A 22,810-nucleotide genomic window follows, 5' to 3' on the forward strand; every position below is an offset into this window, starting at 1 on the left:
TACAAATAGTGAGATTGTCGCTACAATAGCCATACGATGCATGAACATTTGAGCGTGGGACTAGTCGACGCTACAGCAAACTTTCATCAACAATTAATAAAAAGAAAAAGGCTTTGCATCATTTTACCCAAGTGTTATGCAAAGGCAACAAGTGACGTGGTTCCCCATAAGACAAAAATTTGACTTACAACGCCTAACATAAAAATAACATCAAACCCGAAGTGATGCGGGCGTCGCTTCCGGTGAAATTCTCCATTTCATATTATATTTTTATTTAATCTGGTAAGCGCTACAGTCAATTTCATTCTTAAATAGACTTATTGTCAATTATAAAATACAGTACAGTACACAATAAAACAAGTGAAAACTAGATCAGAAAAATCTTCATATTAATGACCATAATTAGTTTTTATCTAAAAATACCATTGGAAGAACCAAAAAGAACCTATAAAATTCCACCTGCACTTTCAAGGATGCAGCTATTTAGTTTACAGTCAGACTGGAGGAGTATTTGACTAAAATGTTACTGAATCTATTTCCAGCCACTGAATCATTTGATTGTATCACTGTAAATGAACCAATATAGTCCTTGTATGGAATCGACAACGATGGATATTGATGGGAAATGAATCGTTGCTAAAATAAATGGCTACACCCCTAGTTCCTTCCAACGAGGGGGACATTAATTAAAACAGAATTGCTGACAGATAAACTGCGGTCAGCCACAGGAAGGACTATTTTTCCCAAACTGTCCAGAATAACTTTGCATCCACACAGCTTCAGTTAAAGTCCAGTAAAACACACGTTAAACTGTCACAATTACAGTTCGTGTATTTGTGTTTGTATCTCTGTGGTTGTGGCTTCAGCATAGGTTTTGTGTAATGCACTAATCGACCCAAAGATATGAGTCAATGAGTGAAGTGTTCCAACTGGAAATGCAACAGGCGGTCTCAACTGCTGACGAGCAATTTAGAGATACAACATTTGAGGGTGGGCGGCAGGGAGGGTGACTGGTGAGCATATCTGCCTCACAGAACTGAAGACCAGAGTTCAAATCCGGTCTTTCCTGTGTAGAGTTTGTATATTCTCTCTCTAGTTTCCTCCCACATGCCCAAAACATGCGTGGTAGGTTGATTGAAGAGTCACAATTGTTTGTACAGGAAAATGTAGGTGCAAATGGCTCTCGATAAGTGTGCCTGTGATTAGGTGGCAACCAGTTCAAGGTGTACCACGCCTCTTGCCCAGAGTTAGCTGAGATAGGTGCCAGCACGTCCTCCACCAAACTGATGAAATGGTTGGTTAGATGGATGAACGAACGTTTGATGATCAAATCTATCATTGTCACAGGAATAGCACTGCCTTTTTCAACTTCTGAGTGTCTAAAAAATGCTGAACAAGAGTCACCAGTATTCCTGTACAGTTTCAGAATTTAGTTTTGAGTCAGATGGGATAGGCTCCACCGTGCCCGTGACCATTGTGAGTATTAAGTGGTTTGGAAAATAAATAAATGGTTGGGTTAAAAAAACTGATCCAATAAGTAAAAATGCACAAGAAGCAGAAGACTCTTTCTTTTGCTATAGAGATAAGTATCGGAGAAACAACAGTGCAGATTCAATTGATTATGCCAAAAGAACCGTTAAAAAAAGAACAAGTGGTGAAGGACTGAAAGGGAAGCTCGGACTAACCTTTGCAGTGCAAAGAAAATTTTCGCTGTGGCCAGTACTACTGATGCCAAAGATGAGGCCAGTATTTCGTAAAAACAGTTTTTTATCCAGCCTACCTAAAAACAACTCAATCTGAGAGGAACTAAAAATTGCAAAAACGTTAACCATGAAATGCACATGCGATAGGTACAGAAAGTATTCAGAACCCCTTACATTTTTCACTGTCATATTGCAGCAATTTGCTTAAATCATTTATAGTATTGCGCTTAATAATGTGTTACATTATTGAAAAACAGGTCTTGACTCAAGGCATGCCAATCTGATACTAGCACTCTTTTACTACCAATTCACACTGTTATAATGTGTAGAATACTGTTGTGCATTATTTTATTGAAATAAGTATAGATGTCCCTGAAAAAGATTACTTGGATGGCAGCATATGTTGCGCCAAAGCCTGTATGTAGCTTTCAACATTAATGGTGCCTTCAAAGATTTGCAAGTTACTCATGTGATAGGAACTATAAAAAGCCGAATACTATCACAGATGCTGGCTTTTGAACTTTGTAGTGAGAAGAGCACAGATTGTCCTTCTCTCATCTCTACTTTGGGGGACACAACGTCCATGATTTCCAAAAACAATTTGAAATATGGACTATTCAAGTCACATCATACCTTTTCATTTTGAGTCAGTCATTTCAGATCAGCATAAAAAAAATTATCAAAATTAGAGAACATTTTGGGAAAAAAGTTCAGCAGTTTAGACATTGTAATCCATTGAATATAAATTAAATAATTTGCAAGCTATTGTATTCTGTGGCATCATGGTGTGCGACTGGTTAGCAAGTCTGCCTCACAGTTCTGAAAACACGTTTAAATCCAGCCTCGAGATGTGGCCTTCGAATGTTCTCCCTGTCCCTGTGCAGGTTTTCTCTGGGTAGTTTGGTTTCCTCCCACATCCCAAAAACATGCATGGTAGGTTAAGTCAAGACTAAACTGTCTGTAGTTATAAATGTAAGAGGGAACGATTGTTTATATATGTGCGGCCCTCGTGAGGATAAGTGGTGTAAAAAATGAATTGGAATGTTTTTTCTTCCCATTTTACATAAATCCCAACTTAATTGGGATTTGTACAAAAAAAAAAAAGCTTTCCAGTGGTTTTCTGAAATATCATGTTCTAGCCATCTTTTTAACCAAACCTACTGGATGTCTCAATGCACCATGACACAATTTGTGGTCTTTCTTTGTTCGTAGCTACAGCTTTCATCATTACGACTACCCATTATAAATAAACACTGTGAATGAGTCCTGGTGGAACTTTTTTTTTTTTTTTTTTTAAACAAAAACAAGTGTGACTGTTTTTCCAAAACAAATATTTGCCATATAGTTTTTTTTTTTTCATTGTAGTCAACAATCCAGAGCAATGATGAGTGTGGTAAGGAAGTGAAGAAATGGGTCCAAGCAGGTTGGAACAGCTGGCGGAAGGTGTCTGGTGTGTTATGTGACAGAAGAATCTCTGCTAGGATGAAGGGCAAAGTTTACAAAACAGTGGTGAGGCCAGCCATGATGTACGGATTAGAGACGGTGGCACTGAAGAAACAACAGGAAGCAGAACTGGAGGTAGCAGAAATGAAGATGCTGAGGTTCTCGCTCGGAGTGAGTAGGTTGGATAGGATTAGAAATGAGCTCATTAGGGGGACAGCCAAAGTTGGAGGTTTTGGAGACAAGATTCGAGAGTGCAGACTTCGATGGTTTGGACATGTTCAGAGGCGAGAGAGTGAATATATTGGTGGAAGGGTGCTGAGGATGGAGCTTCCAGGCAAAAGTGCGAGAGGAAGACCAAAAAGAAGGTTTATGGATGTGGTGAGGGAAGACATGAGGGCAGTTGGGGTTAGAAAGGAAGATGCAGAAGATAGGCTAAGATGGAAAAAGATGACACGCTGTGGCGACCCCTAACGGGACAAGCCGAAAGGAAAAGAAGAAGTTAGGCTGTTGTGCTGGTTATTTTGTCATTCACGAGAACCTGCTGTCTATGAAAAAACTTAGTTGTTGTGTCAATGCAGAGGCATTAAAAAAATGTGAAGCATTCGTCTCTCTAGTCACTTGTACTCCATTTACTATGTGACAGATGATCCATTTCACAAGCAGAACCAAGACCATAGTTTGAAATGTTTATCACAGATGTTTGCTTTTGAAATTTTGAGCCTTTAAACTATGTATTGAAGTCACCAGTGCGCTGAGTTCCAAAGATTTATTGGAAATGGACTTCAGTTCATGTACTTTAATTTCCTCATTTTATGGCTTACTTGTTGGTTCATCCATCACCACAAAAAGGTGCAATTTACACTAAGTGTGAGGGTGTGTGGTTGTGTTTAAGAGTGGGTAATAGAAAAGATTTAATATTTGTAGGACTGCCACGAGAATTCCGGTATATTGAGTGCTTAGAGTAAAAAAATAAATAAATAAATAAATAAATAAAAATAAATAAAAAATAAAAAAAGGTTTTCATGTGATGTAGAAGGTATGCATGAGCGTCAATGTAGCATAATGTGCTTATTCCGCTACGCACTGCAAATACGAGGAAGAAGCTGAGCTATTTAGTTAATTGAAGCGGAATGTGGCGATGTGTCAATGACCATAGGGATGACAAAGAAAAATAATCCAAGGAAAAATCTTTTTTTCTCATGTTTGTCACAAATTTCTTCCAACATCAAACCAATTTAAATGCAAGACAGCGCAGGTAAACACAAAATGCAGTTTTGAGATAGACTGTTTCTATTATTGTGGGAGAAAATAAATCCAAACCTACATAGCCCTGTGTGGAAAAAGCAATTGCCCACCTTGTTAAAACAAAACTGATTTATCAAACCCAAGTTCAATTTCTCTAGCTACACCCAGGCCTGATACTGCCACACCTAATCTAGAAATCCCTTAAATAGGACCTGTCTGACAAAGTGAAGTAGACCAAAATATCCTTCAAAGCCTAAAGAAATTCAGGAACAAATGAGAATTGTTCATTGTGACCGGTCAGTGTTGAAAATGCTGTAAAGCCATTTTGAAAGCTTTGGGACTCGAGCGAACCCCAGTGAGAGCCATTATTCGCAAAATTGCAAAATCACTTAGTTTTCAACCTACACAGCAGTGGCTGGCTAACCAAAATCACCCCTAGACTGACAACTCATCCAAGAGGTCGGAAAAGATGCCACAACATCATCCAAAGAACTGCAGGCCTCACTTGCTTTAGTTAAGGTCAGTGTTTCTGACTCTACGATGAGAAAGAGACTGGGCAAAAATGGCCTGCATGGCAGACCGACCGCCAAAACAAAAATCACAGTTGAGAAATAAACATAAAGGCTCATCTTAATTTTCCTAAAAGACATCTTTATGATCGCAAAGACCTTTAGGAAAATGCTCTGTGGTCTGACAAGGCAAAAGTTAAACTTTTTGGTATGTGTGTGTCTGATTACAAGTGTTGTAAAAACAGCACCATATTTTAGAAAAAACATCATCCATTCATTTTCTTAGCCGCTTATCCTAACAAGGATGTTCCATGTTTTAGAGATGTGGGAGAAAACCGGAATGCCCGGAGAAAAACCCACACAGGCACGGGGAGAATATGCAAACTCCACACAGGCATGTCCGGGATTGAATCTGGGACCTCAGAGCTGTGAAGACAATGCTTTCGAGCTGAGCCACCGTGCCGCCCAAAAGAACATCAATGCAACATTAAAATATTGTGGTGGTAATAACGGTCTGGGGCTGTTTTGTTGCTTCAGGACCTAAAAGATAATAAGTGATTTTGCTATGAGGGGGAAAAAAAAAAGTTCCCCGTCTATTGTCCTTTGTTTGTACGCAACATGTATGTTGTGCTAGGGTGGCACCAACTACCGGAGACAAACTCCTTGTGTGTTGTTTCATGCTGAGGCAATAAATCTGATTTTGCTACATGAAACCATGAATTTTGCCATTAGGAATACTTGAGGCAATGTCGGCAACATCCTTTTCTAATTCAGCACACCGTGACAGATTTTTTTCTTTTTTTTTTACATGATACATGAACTGCCATTAGATCGTTACAGGATGCCTTTCACTTCATAGCACCCACGTAAAACTGAAATGTGAGATGTGAAATCTATTCTCAAGAGCTATCGATGAGTATCTCTTTTCTGTTTTCTTTGGAAAAGGAAAACAAAAATTGCATTTACTTGGAACTGATTCATAATTTTTCAATTCTGATCTTTGAAAATCATGTGCTATTTCTAACTGTTATTGTAACATAGATAAACACACAACTAATTACTGCAAGTGTCATCTGATATATGGTGTCTGGAGAGCCTTACTTTGGGGGTCTGGTAAACAATAAGTGTACAGTAATGTGGGGTGCATTGCAATGTGACAAAATCATTAAAAAGAACCGATGTTATAGCTGTGCATTTTTTTTCCATTTCCGTTTCCCCGCGATCTTTCTTAGGAATGCATGCACTCAAAAGTGAGTCATGAAACACAAAACTTAGCTGGACACGGAAAGGGAAACCTGGAATAGTTCAATAGCCTAGAAAAGTCTTACTAAGGCTGTCAAACCCCACCTTTTCCTCTCAGAAGTAGTGAAAATGGTGATAAATGCTTCAGACATTCCAAGGTAGATCTCTCCTCCCGGAGCAATGCTTTAGGGATCAAATAGCACATTGTTGTGTCGTTTCCCACATATGTACACTGCAAGAGTTCCTGGGAACCAATTCAAACCTAGTTTGTACAATAACTTTGAAAGTGATAATTTAATTGACATCTAGTGAAAACAATCTGTCAGAGTCAGATTAGTAAATTAATTATTTTAAGTAGAAGAATCTGTTTTGCTGAAAACTAACAACCCATCATTCCTTTGCCAAATATTCATGCTGTACACACTTTCAAATTCACATGCTCATTGCTTGATCGGTCAAATACAGAACATCAACGCTTTGATATATTCCCCAATTTGCCCTTCCCCTTCGGGACATAAGTTATCGCCACAATGGACTGGAATTTCTCTGTTTTGTGGTGTACTTAATTACATTTGAAAACTAAGTTTGTCTTACAGCCACATAAAAACAAATCTTTGAAAACTCAATGTCTTACTCTGTCAAAGTGCTGATACAAGATGAAGAAATTAAATGGCATCAAACTTGATTGACTGATTGAGGACTAGGTCATAGCTAGAGATTATTACAAATATACAGAAATACCACATATAGGAGACATCACTTTCAGTTATACATTTTATTCTTCATTTTCCAAGGTCACCTCTCGGAAATAACTCTGGTCAAGAAGCTCTTATTCTGCTTACTGCCACATCCACTAAGCTCCCACTCGACTTGATTTTGAGTAATAGCCATTTTCATAGATTCACAATCCTAACTCTTAATTGCAAATGGTGCTGACATACACACGAGACCACCAGCATGGCATTCTGCCTGGATATCAGGGTGTGAAATTGCCCTAAGAACGTAGATGACTTTCCTCTGTAGACAGAAACAAAGATGAACCCTATGCTGACCCGCTCATCCAACACCAGATCTGCTGTGTTTTAGTCCCCAATACTTGGCTTCCTTTGCCTGCGGCTCACAAAATATATCATGTTTTGTGACTGAGAACTGATTGTGCTCAGCTCGTACTCCTGAAAACCAGGATATTTTGTATAGTATCATTGTCCTTTAATCGGCCCCACATGGTTATTTCACAACCATGTAGTCAACTACTAAATGGAACAAGGAATAATGAAATAAGCAAATGCCAACAAGGATAACGTTGATGTGGCAGTTATCTGTGGTCAGCCATGATAAATTGACAAATTTGTGTGAGTAAAAGTGGTTATGGTTCAACTTACAAAAATATGAAAAATCACTTTGTCAATAAATACCAACCAAATACATTTATTTAAAAAGAACAGTCTTAAAAGTATTTGACAGCTATGCAATGCAAATCAGAATTTGCTCGCAATTGTCTTACCTGGATAAATAAAAGTTAAGTAAAATACAATTTAAAAAATGTGAATATCGAATTTTGAAGTTCATCTTTACTTTAGATTTGCAGGCAGTAAGCTCAGAGCTTGATTTTTAGGCTTTTGGCAGACATTGTGTACAGCACAAGCTTACTTTGAACTCTGATCTCATACAGAACACCTTTCCTTTATATCCTTAAGTTACCTATGGTCGATGATTGGGGGAGAGATTTTATTTTATTTTATTTTTTTAATGAATCACATCAGCACTAGTAATGACAGCTACTGACTAAACGAAAGAAGTCTGATCTTATGCAGCATGCAGAAATCAGCAAAATATTTGAGGACTCTCTTTACCTTGCAATGAGTTCTTGTTTATTGATCGTGACATGTTTACCACTTCTCATGATTTGAAAGTATGCTCTATTATCATTATATATATATATATATATATATATATATATATATATATATATATAGCTATATATCTAACAGAATTTTATGTGTGGTACTATTATAATTGCTTTGGAACACACCTGGTAAGTCATAAACATTTTCGAACACAAAGACTATATAACATGGCCCTTTGAAGCTGAAATTTCATCCTGCAACAATAACAATAACAATCTAGTGTTGTCAAAAAGCTAAATATGAATTATTGAGAGACATTAAAAAAAAAACTGTGGGAATGTTTCCATCAAGGCTCACAGACTGCCGGTGCTACAAACAACAAATGCCAAAATAAGACTGCTTCATCTTTACATTTTGTGTCACTTCTTATAATTAATACACTTCTTCTTCTTCTTTTCCTTTCGGCTTGTCCCGTTAGGGGTCGCCACAGCGTGTCAACTTTTTCCATTTTAGCCTATCTTCTGCATCTTCCTCTCTAACCCCAAATGCCCTCATGTCTTCCCTCACCACATCCATAAACCTTCTCTTTGGTCTTCCTCTCGCTCTTTTGCCTGGGAGCTCCATCCTCAGCACCCTTCCACCAATATATTCACTCTCTCGCCTCTGAACATGTCCAAACCATCGAAGTCTGCTCTCTCGAATCTTGTCTCCAAAACATCCAGCTTTGGCTGTCCCTCGAATGAGCTCATTTCTAATCCTATCCAACCTGCTCACTCCGAGCGAGAACCTCAACATCTTCATTTCTGCCACCTCCAGTTCAGCTTCCTGTTGTTTCTTCAGTGCCACCGTCGACTAATCCGTACATCATGGCCGGCCTCACCACTGTTTTGTAAACTTTGCCCCTCATCCTAGCAGACACTCTTCTGTCACATAACACACCAGACACCTTTCGCCAGCTGTTCCAACCTGCTTGGACCCGTTTCTTCACTTCCTGACCACACTCACCGTTGCTCTGTATTGTTGACCCCAAGTATTTGAAGTCGTCCACCCTCGCTATCTCTTCTCCCTGTAGCCTCACTCTTCCCCCTCCACTTTTCTCATTCACGCACATATATTCTGTTTTACTTTGGCTAATCTTCATTCCTCTCCTTTCCAGTGCATGTCTCCATCTTTCGAATTGTTCCTCTGCATGCTCCCTGCTTTCACTGCATATGACAATATCATCTGCGAACATCATGGTCCAAGGGGATTCCAGTCTAACCTCATCTGTCAGCCTATCCATTACCACTGCAAACAGGAAGGGGCTCAGAGCTGATCCCTGATGCAGTCCCACCTCCACCTTAAATTCCTCTGTCACACCTAAGGCACACCTCACCATTGTTCTGCTGCCATCATACATGTCCTGTACTATTTTAACATACTTCTCTGCCACACCAGACTTACGCATGCAGTACCACAGTTCCTCTCTTGGTACTCTGTCATAGGCCTTCTCTAGATCCACAAAGACACAATGTAGCTCCTTCTGACCTTCTCTGTACTTTTCCACTAGCATCCTCAAGGCAAATAATGCATCTATGGTACTCTTTCTAGGCATGAAACCATACTGTTGCTCGAAGATACTTACTTCTGTCCTGAGTGTAGCCTCCACTACTCTTTCCCATAACTTCATTGTGTGGCTCATCAACTTTATTCCTCTATAGTTCCCACAGCTCTGAACATCCCCTTTGTTCCTAAAAATGGGAACTAGAACACTTTTCCTCCATTCTTCAGGCATCTTTTCGCCCGCTAGTATTCTGTTGAATAAGTTGGTCAAAAACTCCACAGCCATCTCTCCAAATTGCTTCCATACCTCTACCGGTATGTCATCAGGACCAACTGCCTTTCCATTTTTCATCCTTTGTAGTGCCTTTCTGACTTCCCCCTTGGTAATCATTTCCACTTCCTGGTCCTTCACTCTTGCCACTTCAACTCTTCCTTCTCTCTCATTTTCTTCATTCATCAACTTCTCAAAGTATTCTTTCCATCTATTTAGCACACTACCGGCACCAGTCAACACATTTCCATCTCTATCCTTAATCACCCTTACCTTCTGCACATCCTTCCCATCTCTATCCCTCTGTCTGGCCAACCTGTAGAGATCCTTTTCTCCTTCTTTCGTGTCCAACCTGGTGTACATGTCTTGATATGCCTCTTGTTTAGCCTTTGCCACCTCTACCTTTGGCCTACGTCGCATCTCGATGTACTCCTTTCGCCCCTTCTCAGTACTCTCAGTATCCCACTTCTTCTTCGCTAATCTCTTTCCTTGTATGACTCCCTGTATTTTGGGGTTCCACCACCAAGTCTCCTTCTCCCCTTTCCTACCAGATGACACACCAAGTACTCTCCTGCCTGTCTCTCTGATCACCTTGGCTGTCGTTGTCCAGTCTTCCGGGAGCTTCGGTTGTCCATCGAGAGCCTGTCTCACCTCTTTCCGGAAGGCCGCACAATATTCTTCCTTTCTCAGCTTCCACCACATGGTTCTCTGCTCTACCTTTGTCTTCTTAATCTTTCTGCCCACCATGAGAGTCATCGTACACACTACCATCCTATGCTGTCGAGCTACACTCTCCCCTACCACTACTTTACAGTCAGTAACCTCCTTCAGATTACATCGTCTGCACAAAATATAATCTACCTGCGTGGTTCTACCGCCGCTCTTGTAGGTCACTATATGTTCCTCCCTCTTCTGGAAATAAGTGTTCACTCCAGCCATCTCCATCCTTTTTGCAAAGTCCACCACCATCTGCCCTTCAAAGTTCCTTTCCTGGATGCCGTACTTACCCATCACTTCTTCATCGCCCCTGTTTCCTTTACCAATATGTCCATTACAATCTGCACCAATCACAACTCTCTCGCTGTCTGGGATGCTCAGAACTACTTCATCTAGTTCCTTCCAGAATTTCTCTTTCAACTCTAGGTCACATCCTACCTGTGGTGCATAGCCGCTAACCACATTATACATAACACCCTCAATTTCAAATTTTAGTCTCATCACTCGATCTGATACTCTTTTCACCTCCAAGACATTCTTAGCCAGCTCTTCCTTTAAAATAACCCCTACTTCATTTCTCTTCCCATCTACTCCGTGATAGAATAATTTAAACCCTGCTCCTAAACTTCTAGCCTTACTACCTTTCCACCTGCTATCTTGGATGCACAGAATATCAACCTTTCTCCTAATCATCATGTCAACCAACTCCTGAGCTTTTCCTGTCATAGTCCCAACATTCAAAGTCCCTACACTCAGTTGTAGGCTCTGTGCATTCCTCTTTTTCTTCTGACGCTGGATCCGGTTTCCTCCTCTTCTTTGTCTTCGACCCACAGTAGCTGAATTTCCACCGACGCCCTGCAGGTTAGCAGTGCTGGGGGCGGGCGTTGTTAACCCGGGCCACGACCGATCCGGTATGGGATTCTTTAGATGAACGCTCATATTTGTTTGGCACAGTTTTTACGCCGGATGCCCTTCCTGACGCAACCCTCTGCATTTATCCGGGCTTGGGACTACAGATCGCACTGGTTTGTGCCCCCATAGGGCTGCATTTATAATTAATACACTGCATACTGTAAATATAAACTATTGTGCAAAAATGTGACAAAAAAAAACAGTACCTAAATAATTAAGGCAGGTTCATCTAATGAAAATCTGGTATCCAGTCACCTCCTAAATACAAATTTACCACTTATAAACGTGCATAATGCTTAGCCTTTGGGGTTTTTTTTTTTTTTCATTTTTTTTTAATTCAAAGCCATACCTGATGATATAAGCCCGCAGATGAGTCGATTTCATGAATCTTGACCATGGAGTGCCATCAGATGCTAACTCTTGCTGAAAATCTAATTTGACCACTAATAGAGGGCACATGGGACTTGCTTGGAGGAGTTTGAAAAAAATAAAATTAGTTCCCTGACGTTAAATCTTCAGCAACAGAATTAGTTGCGATAAATCAATTTGAGCTTTTACATTTGATAACGATAATAGAGAAAACTGAAGACAATAATGATTGCTCAAAGGAATCTTGGAATAAATGAAATCCAGACAGACAGACACACAGACTCAGCAGATCGTTTTCACCTCCATCCATAAAACCAATAGAGATTCGAACTTGGGTCATTCTAAAACAGATGTCGACCTTCATCTGTTACGCATGTGGACCCACATGTGGAGAAAATGATTACTTAATACCATAACATTACTTGTACAGCAACAACAAGATTCCTTAAGACTATTGTTGTGTACAGAGTGCAAACACGGAGTATTTTTTTTTTTTTTTATGACAGCTAACATAATGTATGGCTATATCACACCACAAACGAATGCTACTGGAATTAAGAAAATTTTAGATATTCTCTCTTCTTCCATTTATACACCACAGTACTCTCTCTTTTGAGGAAAAACAAGTTTTAGTGATCATAACTATTGTTATTCAGAATGATGCAGGCCTCTGGACAGTTTTTAACATGCTTATTTTTTGCTTCCGTCATTACTGGTATTGAAAACTACATAAAAAGAGGTTTCAGAAATAAATACACAGCCTTTCTGTGTTGTATGTATCCTGTTTGAGAAATCTGTTGTATGTCTGGGTGTCAGCGAAAAGCTTACTTCGTGCTGCTCTTTAAAGCAAAATGTTACAAAGTTATATTAGTTATATTAGCATTGTCTCCAGGTGACTACAATCGACCTACCTTTCCGATGCCGATCTTACACTCCGCCCCCTTAGCCATGTCCCACAAGCTTTCAAAATGGCGATTGAACATAACATGTTTGAAGTTGATTCTCTATCGCGTATTACAGATAATATTGGGATATGTTTTTTGCTAAATGCGTCAGACTTGTCCAAGAGAGTTCTACAGAGAGGTCTCAACAAATTTCACGCAAGGATATGTACACGAAACTACGACTTTGGGACGGAGCAGGACGCAATGTCAGAGTTACATACGTTATGTTGGCGATCGATGCAAAAAAATTTGACACCTCATAAACTTCATATTGAAATCCAACAGGATATAATAGTGTAATCGTACTGCGCATGTAAAGCAGGGCAAGTACTTCTTACTTGGAAAGATCACGACTAATATCAACGTAGTCTTTACAAGTGAGTGAGTATATTCATTTAACTTGGTTCGTAATCGAACCGAGTGCTCTGTCTTGAAAGTTCGATGTGATGCAAATGGGGAAATAGACATTTTCCTTGCATGACATCGCACATTTAGTATCGCTAACCCGACTCTTCGGCATGAAACATTACACACTTCATTCAGCAGGTCAGTGATACGCTAACAAAGTGAAAGTTTTTCTCCTGCAATGTACAAAGCACTGATAATTAAATCAAACTCAGAGAAGATACTTCTCCCTCACTTACCTTCGAATATACAGCCTTGTGTTTGTTATTGTCCACATCTAATTGTACGTCCAGTCTTCCGCGAGCCTCAATCCATCGTAGACACTTCGTCAACTGTGTTTTAGGCTTTGGAAAATTAATCAACCGGATCCCTTGTAACCTAGCAGGATATCTTTCATCAGAATTGCCCGTTCCCCAAGCGCATCTGAGGACCATTTTCTTCCTAACATTAACCTTTCCAAGCGAACACTGCCGACAACCAGCAATGCTTGTGGGACAATATGGCGAGAGGGGCGTGTCAGGCCAGGGGTTAAGATAATGCGGCTATCTGATTGGCTATTATTGTACAAGTGATTGAGAGGGCGGAAAGGTCCATTCAATTGAGGTGTTGAGCCACTATCAAAAGCAGAGAAATAACTGGATGAGACAACATTTTTGTTGACTGTTTTTGGCAATAAAGAAAAGAGGATTGCTGTTAGTAATTACCTCGACTCATTATTTTAAAAACCAAAGACAAAGTCCAAAATCTTGGTGTTCTGATAGATTCTGACCTGACTTTCAACAGTCATATCAAATCAATCACAAAAATTGCCTTCTACCATCTGAAGAACATATTAAGAGTGAAGGCTTGTATGCGTCAAGCAGATCAAGAAAAGCTCATCCATGCTTTTATCTCAAGTAGATTTGACTACTGTAATGGTCTTCTGACTGGACTCCCCAAAAAGAGCATTAAACAGCTGCAGCTTCTCACTTAAACTGTTGGCAAAGTTCCTTAGTTCTAGAAATGGCTGCTGTTGTTTCCTGCCACTATGAGAGACACACTTTCAAGTTGCAGGTACATGTATTCAATATGACAAGATTGAGCCAACACAGTAGCCCGTGCCTGTGTGGCAGGCATAATAAATGTGTTTACATTCCATCAAAGGTAACACGCTGACATATGGTGACCATATTGAATGTGGTGAGATTTCCTGGCATTGTAATGATGTGGCAACAATGATGGCAACAATTCTAGCAGATTCATTGTCGAACAGAGTTCTACAGAGATAGAGAGCAGCATTGTGTGGGCAGAATTTTTTCTAGGAGATGCCACTGAAGTGTTTTTGCAAACTTACAGAATACAAACTTGATCTTTTAACCAAACCGAGCCAATGATAAACTATGAATAATAAATTTGTAAACCCGCTTCAAATATATTTCATGTATTTTTGTAATTCACAATGATATCCCCGTCATTTTTTTTTTTTTTTGGGGGGGGGGAGGAGATACAACTGAATTATTGCTTGCACTATAATTTTTGCACTGCATGCTGACAACTGAATGATGCACCCAAACAGTTTTTGGGTGAACATTATTTTGCTTCTTGTATCTAAAATACAGAACTAGCTTATAGTGCACTCTATTGTCTGTGCTTTCATCCTGTATGCCAAAGGGGAATCTTAACACTACATCCCGCCTCATCCTACACTATTTGTTTGAATTAAAAAAATTCAACGGCATAATTTTTGCTACGTCACGTTTCTGGCATAATCAGGGACTTTGCCATGTGACTGAGAATTTGTTGAACTGACACCAGAGATGCATTCCTGTTAAAGGCTAGGAGAATATTGTTAATGAGAATTTGAATTTGCACTGGGTTCGATTTGTTTCCCACTGTCAGCTCGTTCCTTTTCTGTCAGTCTTTGGCGCTCTTTCCCAACAAAGTACCGATACAGATTCCCATCTTAAATCTGCGTACAATTCTAATTGCTTTCAAACGACTTGTGATGAATGTGACGCTTGAGGTAGTCCAGCTTCCATTTTCCCTACGTTTCCTTCTGAAAACTTGCTTTCTAATTTGACTTCATAACATTTTTGAGACCAGACCTTCCCGCTTGAAAGAGAGAAAATATCTTCCAGTTTCAATGCTTTTTCTATTATCTACACATACTCCGACAGTCATTGAATCGTAAAATATCACCATTTCTTTTTTTCACTTTACATTCGCCATTAGTATCAAGGGTAAAGATAAGCAGCGTGTATAGCTTGTCTTCGCTCTACGTTGCCCAGACCCCTTTGTTAACTAAACACTGGTGGTGGGTGGCGCAAAAGGAGGCTGTCATTGTAGACAATGTTGACGGGCTGCCCAAGTATGTAAGTGAATTGTGCGTTTGAAGACTCCTCACTCATTCTATCACATTGCAAAATGCCACAAACTGAATAGTTGTATGATACACTTTCATTTCAGGTTTTTTTTTTTTTTGTGCGCAATGCAGAATGTGCACAGAGACCACAACAGCAGTGCGGAGCTTGGAGGGACCAGTGCTCATGAGGAACCTGATGGATACCGGCTAACCAAGCAGAATGCGACTATTCTTCTTCTTTTCCTTTCGGCTTGTCCCGTTAGGGGTCGCCACAGCGTGCCATCTTAGCCTATCTCCTGCATCTTCCTCTCTAACCCCAACTGCCCTCACGTCTTCCCTCACCCCATCCATCAACCTTCTCTTTGGTCTTCCTCTCGCTCTTTTGCCTGGCAGCTCCACCATCCGCAGCACGCTTCTACCAACGTACTCACTCTCTCGCCTCTGAACATGTCCAAACCATCGAAGTCTGCTCTCTCGAATCTTGTCTCCAAAACATCCAGTTTTGGCTGTCCCTCTAATGAGCTCATCATTTCTAATCCTATCCAACCTGCTCACTCCGAGCGAGAACCTCAACATCTTCATTTCTGCTACCTCCAGTTCTGCTTCCTGTTGTTTCTTCAGTGCCACCGTCTCTAATCCGTACATCATGGCCGGCCTCACCACTGTTTTGTAAACTTTGCCTTCATCCTAACAGAGACTCTTCTGTCACATAACACACCAGACACCTCCCGCCAGCTGTTCCATCCTGCTTGGACCCGTTTCTTCACTTCCTTACCACACTCACCACTGCTCTGGATTGTTGACCCGAAATTTTTGAAGTCCTCCACCCTCGCTATTTCTTCTTCCTGTAGCCTCACTCTTGCCCCTCCACCATTCTCATTCACACACATATATTTTGTTTTACTTCAGCTAATCTTCATTCCTCTCCTTTCCAGGAACAGCTGAGGCGTACAGCAGGTTCGGTCGACTCCAAGTTGTGGTAAAACTACATCCACAGTAGAATTAATGTGTTTTCTCTTTAAAATGTTGATCTCTTCAAAGTGTGTCATGTGATTTGCACTCAATGAACTGCACGTGTTGCTATTCACCTGAGCAATGTTCTTGTTGAGTAAGTAGACACCATATTCAAAATGAAATCGCTCTCCTCGGGGATACAAAGGGAATCTGTGAATGACAGGGGGGAAAAAAAAATAAACATTTGAAGACTTCAGATTTTTTTCTGCTAATTTATGGTCTGCAAGAAACACCTTCAAACAAATATGTGTAAGCCAACCAAGCATAACCATTCCAACATTACATATACCCAAATACTGTACCAATTGTGCTTGTTTAACTGCTTGCAAGTTTTTAACCCGAGGGAATCAAAAATAAGTTGTTCTGCAAATGATTGTTGTTCAAAGTTTCACTTTATCCAGCTGCCAGTCTTTTCACTCTTGAAATATAAGCTCTCCACATGGATGCCACTCCAATACCTTGTTAACCTGAAAACTCAAACGAAGGTGGAAGAGTACAAAAAAAAATGATCATTCATACCATTCCCAATAAATAGAAGTTTTCTATACAGTCGCAAAATCCCATTCTGCCAGCTAGATGTTTCACCCAGGGGTATACAAAGGATGCCTCTGAGGAATACGCTGAAATTTGGAGCTGGAAAACTACCTTTGCTACCAGGAATCTAAGGCTGGAGTCATCAATTTCTTTTATTGCCTGCATATATCTCGCTCAAAGGGGGGTACACTATAATGGGACACAGGGAAAGAAGTTGCACAGAGTGGGTGTGGTTTTGGCCTGATAAAACTTACACAGGCACATGCATGTTTGCACCAACCCACTTTTGAAAGCCTTCAATTGCTGGACCTTCACATTGGGAGCAACTGAGACCAAAACATAACATGTCAATAAAACATAACGTGTTAAATTCAATCCAAAAAAAGAACTGTGCTTTTCCCTTTGTAAAAAATGGTAGTGTAAGGTCTAGGTCTGCGATATTTACTGTATCACTTTTTAAACCACATCTTTTAATGCACGTCCATAACTGTAATTGGCACAAAGCATATCTAGTGCTTAAAAGTATTGCGCTGTTTGTTTGACTTCCTGCATCCAAGGTCGATGTCTATCAGCGCCTTGTTTGCCAATTAAAATCACTGTCCAGAAACCAAAGTTTAACTTTTTTTAAAATTCTTTATAGTACATACATATGATTCAAAACCTCTATAACGGTTCATCGAGACTATTTGTATAAATATGATTTAGCGTATTTGTGGGCACAGACAGTAAGAGAGACCAGGTTTGTGATAAATCGCCTTCATTCGACTGGTAACCTATGTTCAACGGATTGTATCATTGTCTGAGATCATAAGCTCCTCAATATACAACCGTTTGTCAAAAGCTTTCAATTTTCTGCCTAACAAAGGGATCATTCACACGTGTTCATATATTAGCAGGCATGTGAGTGTGCATGTCTCCATATAAGCGGCCACTGTTGTAAGCCGCCTTTCTGTGCTGCTGTGGATTCCCCCCAGGGTTCAGGTCTTTTGTTAATCCTGTGTGAGAGAAAATGGGGGGTCTCTTCTTCCTTTTACTATGACATATAGGTGCCTGAGGCAGGGGGAGAGAATAGAAAAAAAAAAAAAATGACTTCACTGGTTTCATCTGTCTGTTAGGATATCAGACTAAAAGCAATTTCAAGTTGAATACGTGAAGATTGAGATGTTCCTGTAGCCTGTCCATTTGTAAATTATTTGTCATGCAGTGGATGGATTAAGCTGGAATCTTTAGAGAATGGTCTAACAGCACTCTTCAGATGGATGGGCTGTCAATACCCTCTTCATTTTCTCGGTTATCTCCTTTGCTCTTGGTTTTGTTGATTTGTATAGGATCACAGTTGGTTTGGTTGATTTCATTTCTCAACAATTACTACAGGCCAAGAAAAGGAAAACAAAATCACTTCCAAGACACAGGCACAAATACATAAACGCACAAAAACTCCGTCATAGCTTGGTGATTAATGACTGCTGTCCACTATATCTAAAATCACACTGGAAAAACTCGAGTTCACCAAACACTGAGAATTCCACACAGGGACATGCAGTCAAGTCAACTGTAGTGAACTATATTATTACACACCAGTGGGGAGTGAGGAAGGAAGTGTGAGGATAAAGGGTCGGGTGGAAGCACTAACAGACATCGTCGTCGTATACAACTCGGCTGGTAGGACAATCTGATCAAGTCCGACAGATACTCTGACACTATCAAGAAACACGAGTGGAAAAAGTGTGAAGCAACATTAAAACAATGCACAATCACTGCAGACCAACGCACATGCAGTTGATACTACAGTTGGAACATGCATGGGAGAAAAAAAAGGGAAAGCACAGAGAGGAAATGGAAGCATTTTAATCACTTGGCCAGTGGCAGCTGCATACATTCAATCTGTCCTGTAGATTAAACACTGTTAAATTAATTACAGTTCAGGAGGAATATACGCGGGAAACAAATCAGTGGAATGTATGTCCGAAGGATGGAGTGTAAAAAAAAAAAAAAAAAAATACAGAAAACAGAAAATGCTGTGGCTCTACTAATGTGCACTTCCAGCTGGTATGTCCATTTATTTTATTATTTGTAGATGAGGACATTTTCAACACATTAAAACTGAAAATGACAGGCGGGGTAAACACTGAGGAAATCTGTTTTCATTTAGCATATACTGTATTCAAATTCTGCAGAAACTTGGAGGAAAAAAATTTCAGTGAAAAGTAAAGCTGTACTGTTTTGGCTCTTCTATAATACTGCGGCCAAACCCCACTTCTTATCAAGCCTTCAAATCTATTCTTCCGGAGGATTGTCACTCTGCACAATAATTTGGTTGTGTGTACACAGAAATATGTAAATCATTTGGGCTAGTGTAATAATGTAAAAGTAGACGTTTTATGATTACATTCCCTTTATGAGTGAAGACAGGAATAGACGGTGGTTCTACAAGGTCTTGATTGCTACACTGTTCTTTTCATCTAAAAGAATAAAGGGGAGGTAAATACCGGTAATGGAGCAATTAAAATAACAAACCTTTCAAAGCTCTGTAAACTGCAGGGTTTGTAATGTCTAAATTCACGTATCGTTTTCATTATTATTATTTATAAATATAAAAAAAACATTACTTATTCTAAATTGACTAGTAGCTGCAGTTGTGGTTGGAATTACTGTACTAAAATTGGAAAATAGAGGGTGGGTGATGTTTTTCACCTTTCCGTGAGATGTGTAAAATCTAATTAAGTTAAATGTTTGGTTTTCCTTTCTGGAGAGTCAATTTGGACGATGGATAAGAAATTAAGAAGAAAGCTCCCGATATAGGACAGACACAGGTAAAGTATGGCCCCAAAGCTAAACCCAGCCTATCCTCAGTTTCTGACAAAATACATTTTATTAAAATATGCACTACTTTTATTTTGTAATCAGTGATTTTATTTTGTTGTTCACGTGTGGGCCCTGAGGAGTGAGCAAGTACAAAAACTTGTCTTCACTGCTGCTAACCTAGCAGATTTGTCTATATTTAGTGACTATTCTAACCCCTTCTGCAGCTATTTTAAGAGAAAATGCAACTTTCAACAGGGCCAACAGAGGTACTCATGTTAAATTTCTTTGCCATTTAGTGATTATTTCAACCACTCTTGCAGCCATTAAAAAAAGAATGAGCAATGAGTGACAATGTCAACAGTGGTTCTCATATTCACAAATTTCCTGCACCTTGGAAGGAGTCGGGGGTAACGATTTGGGAGTTCCAAAAAGTTATCGGTTATTGTTTATGTTACGAAATATAGAAAAAAAAAATAGAAAAATCGTTGATATCGTGGTAACATGTATTATGCAATTTAAATGACTACCTATAAATTTGTTTTACATTTTTATGTCCTAATTATAATGATGAATGTCACATCTAAGGAGAAGTTTATCAAAATACATCTTGCTACTTTAGAGTACATCCATCCATTTTCTTCACCGCTTATCCTCACGAAGGTCGCGGGGAGTGCTGGAGCCTATCCCAGCTGTCAACGGGCAGGAGGCAGGCTACACCCTGAACTGGTTGCCAGCCAATCGCAGGGCACATGGAGACAAACAACAGTCCCACTCACAATCACACCTAGGGGCAATTTAGAGTGTCCAATTAATGTTGCATGTTTTTGGGATGCGGGAGGAAACCGGAGTGCCTGGAGGAAACCCACACAGGCACGGAGAGAACATGCAAACTCCACACAGGCGGGTCCGGGATCCAACCCGGGACCTCAGAACTGTGAGCCCAACGCTTTACCAGCTGATCCAACGTGCCGCCACCTTAGAGTCCAGAAAAAGAAAATTAATATGGAACATAAGTGAGTTTAGCATGTTGGTGTGGCACCCATTTAACTTTCGCAGATGACCACTTTGAAAAAAATAAATTCCCCATACCTGGTGTGGGAGGGAGTGATCTGGACAACTACTAGTACTGGAAAATACCATTAATTAGGTTTGGAAATGTAAAAAAATAATAAAAAATAAAAAACATTTGTGCAAAGCCGCAGAAAGAAAATGAGAAGAGCTTTTATGGAAACAAGGACTGCAACTAAAGATTTTAAAAATAGATCAATCTGTTGATTACTTTTGATTAATTGATTGATTAAACAGATTTAAAAAATAATCTCCATCCCTTTATTCAAAAACAGGACATCATTACAAATTGGCAGTTAAAAAATTGCAAAAATTGATTATGATTCAGTGACGAGTTTGTGTCATGATCCTGCCGCTCCAGCCTGGGATGGGGGGGTGTCCGCGGTTGCGCTGACTGGAAGGGGCACACCTGCGCCTCATGCAGCCTGATTATGCTGTGGATTTATATGACCGCGATGACGACTGGCCGGCGCCAGTTCGTCTGATCTTCATGTCCCGTTCGTGTGCTCCGGTATCCCTGATCGAACCTGTGTGTACCGACCTTCGTCCGTTCTCCGACCAACCTTGTAAGCCTGACTCCTTCGATACTTCTGCCTGCGTTGATTGTTCCCCGGTGCGCCGACTCCTGCTTGCCCGACGTCCCAACTACCGCTGCTGCGCCGGACTGCCTGCTCGATCCCCTACCTCTGCATATAATAAACGTGTCTCTTCTTGAACTACCTTGCGTCTTCCGAGTTCCTGCATTTGGGTCCTACTCTCGTTTCCGATGGGACGTGACAGTTTGGTCCGTAACATGTTAGAACATGGGCAAAAATTTGAATAATTGTTAGCTGGAATAGGCTCCAGCCCTGATTAGCGGCTTGGAAAATGGATGGCTGGATGGATGTTTTCCAAAGATGTCTTGCCTGTGTCCTTTTTTTGATGAAATACATATCACTTTATATACACACACACACACACACACACACACACACACACACACACACACACACACACACACACACACACGCGCAAACAGAGTGAGGGAGACAGACAGAGCAAGAGAAAGAGACTTAAAAACAAACATTTAATTTAGTTACTAAGATGTACTACGTACTTTCTTCGATATTCATATTTCACGTGACATTTTCTGTGACATCCTGTATTTTGTCGTGTATCTTTTTGAAGCTGCACTGTCGTTTGTCATTTTACAAGAATGATCAACCCAAAGGAAAAAAAAGAGCCTAATTCATTTTCACACAGTCTATTTTATGCAGCTTTGATAAATAGTGTGAAAAGAGTGAGTCTGTGGGTGAAAAGAACCCCGAGAATTCTTCTCCATTTCTTCTCTGTCCATCGTGAGAGAAAGACTGTAAAGGGCATAGCTATGCAAGTGGGTGGCCAAGCTTGGCTTCACTCTGGTTTCTGAAAGTATTGTGGGAAGACTGGCCACTGGCTGACCTGCTATAGTGTATATGTACAAAGATCTTGACACGTTGGCTCACCTGCTTAAGACGTGCCAATAAATATTTTTCAATGTCCAATAGTACAATTGTACTTTGTTGAAATGAGGCAAAAGCTGTGTATATACTCCTATTTTAATTGTAGTATACTTCTGAGATGTCAAGTGACTTTATTATGCAATTTCAATGAACCATTGTCCCAGAAAACATCTTGGTCTGCTTAAAAAAAAAAAAAAAAAAGAAAAAACTGTCAAGTTTCTGATAGCAATGGTTACTGTATGAATCTCAGTGAGCTGTAATTTTTGATATCTGCGAAATTATTACACTAAGAATCTGTCAGGGAATTCTCCTTTAATGACTACTGCTGCATGTGAGACCCCAAAATAATGGTTACGCCATCTTGGCCTTTACCATCTCCTGAGTGATGTGGTGCCTGCTTGCATTGTCATAATAGGTT

At 40.0% G+C, this 22,810-nt stretch overlaps 1 protein-coding gene across 3 annotated transcripts in view; it reads right to left on the reverse strand.

Moving 5' to 3' along the window:
• uvrag (UV radiation resistance associated gene) overlaps nt 1-22,810 on the reverse strand; it is a 91,503-nt gene that overhangs the window by 18,226 nt on the left and 50,467 nt on the right. For all 3 annotated transcript variants that reach the window (XM_061803746.1, XM_061803745.1, XM_061803747.1), the window contains exon 14: nt 16,579-16,654. In XM_061803746.1, the coding sequence (XP_061659730.1) occupies nt 16,579-16,654 (76 nt within the window). The remainder of the gene's footprint in view (nt 1-16,578; nt 16,655-22,810) is intronic.

This window comes from Syngnathoides biaculeatus, chromosome 18 (genome assembly GCF_019802595.1).
Source record: "Syngnathoides biaculeatus isolate LvHL_M chromosome 18, ASM1980259v1, whole genome shotgun sequence".
Lineage (NCBI taxonomy): Eukaryota > Metazoa > Chordata > Actinopteri > Syngnathiformes > Syngnathidae > Syngnathoides > Syngnathoides biaculeatus.